This window comes from Tenrec ecaudatus, chromosome 12 (assembly GCF_050624435.1).
Source record: "Tenrec ecaudatus isolate mTenEca1 chromosome 12, mTenEca1.hap1, whole genome shotgun sequence".
Lineage (NCBI taxonomy): Eukaryota > Metazoa > Chordata > Mammalia > Afrosoricida > Tenrecidae > Tenrec > Tenrec ecaudatus.
In genome coordinates, this window is record NC_134541.1 from 131,632,270 (window position 1) to 131,633,813 (window position 1,544).

At 42.3% G+C, this 1,544-nt stretch overlaps 1 protein-coding gene across 1 annotated transcript; it reads left to right on the forward strand.

Annotated features, from left to right (window-relative positions):
• The first annotated feature begins 316 nt into the window (after nt 1-316).
• Nucleotides 317-1,258, forward strand: LOC142422982 (olfactory receptor 2AE1-like). The gene has a single exon (XM_075528181.1). The coding sequence runs from the start codon at nt 317-319 to the stop codon at nt 1,256-1,258; it is 942 nt and encodes a 313-aa protein (XP_075384296.1).
• Nucleotides 1,259-1,544: the final 286 nt, after the last annotated feature.

The window sequence follows — 1,544 nt, forward strand, 5'->3', positions numbered from 1 at the left end:
CAATAAATTAAGAGTCGAGACTAAGGTTTTGTAGGTTAGCATTTAATAGAGTCTAGATAGTCTGGAATTCCAGAGTTTATGGGGAGAAACAGTAACTTTTCTCTTTCATTGTTTAAAGGTTACTTTAATGACAAAAGTTATTGAATAACTATTGAATAATGACTGAATAAGTAGAAAAGAAACTCCACAAATTATGTCTTAGATTAAAGGATTGGTTTGATCAAATTTCTTAGGTTGTCAGGTGTGGTGATCCCCAGTAGTTTTGATATCATAGTGTATATCAACTTTATAATTCCTAGGAATTTAAAAAGAAGAGATGTGGCTGAGGAATCACACTTCTTCCCTGGAAGACTTCATCCTTGAAGGGCTCTTTGATGACTCTCTCACCCATCTTCTCCTTTTCTCCTTGACGATGGTGGTTTTCCTCATTGCAGTGAGTGCCAACACCCTCACCATCCTCCTCATCTGTGCTGATACTCGCCTTCATACACCGATGTACTTCTTGCTCAGCCAGCTGTCCCTCATGGACCTGATGCATGTCTGCACTACCATCCCCAAGATGGCGATCAACTACTTATCTGGCAAGAAGTCCATCTCCTTTGTGGGCTGTGCCACCCAGCACTTCATCTATTTATCTGTGGGTGGTGCCGAGTGTCTCCTTCTGGCCCTCATGTCCTATGACCGCTATGTTGCCATCTGTCATCCACTACACTATACTGTTCTCATGAGCAGAAGGATGGCATTGATGATGGCTGTCATGTCATGGTTAGGAGCATCTGTGCACTCCCTAATGCACACCGTGATTTTGATGCACTACCCTTTCTGTGAACACCCCAAAATCTCCCATTTCTACTGTGAACTTCCAGCTGTTGTGAAGGTGATATGTGAAGACATCACTGTTTATGAAACCATACTGTACATCAGCACCATCCTTATTCTCCTCTTTCCCATCTCCCTGGTCTCTACGTCCTATGCCTTCATCGTCCACAGTATGATTCAGATGCGGTCAGCTGGGAGCAAGAGAAATGCCTTTGCTACTTGTAGCTCTCACCTCACTGTTGTTTTCCTCTGGTTTGGTGCTGCTATATACTCATATATGAGACCTAGGTCTCTGCGCACTCCTTTGCAAGACAAGGTTGGCTCAGTGTTATACAGCATCATCACTCCCACACTGAATCCTCTGATTTACACTCTCCGGAATAAGGATGTAGCTAAGGCCCTGAGGAAAGTTCTGGAGAGGGGCACTACCCCCCCATGATATGGAGTTGAATGATATAATACTCTTAATAAATAGGTGAAAAGTTCTTAGGCTCCAGACTGCTGGACACATCCTTCAAGAGTGCAGAGTGTTCTTGTGGTTTGACCACTTAAATAGCATAGATAGATGCATTGTACATTCTTAGAATTAAGTGGTTAAAACAAAACTCTATTAGTAGTTTAGGCATCCAGCCACCATGGAGCATGCAGACAGAGATTATTTTAAAAATTTCTTCAATATATGTTATTCTCAGTAAACAAGTGGCCATCTAGCTGAGAAGCAACAA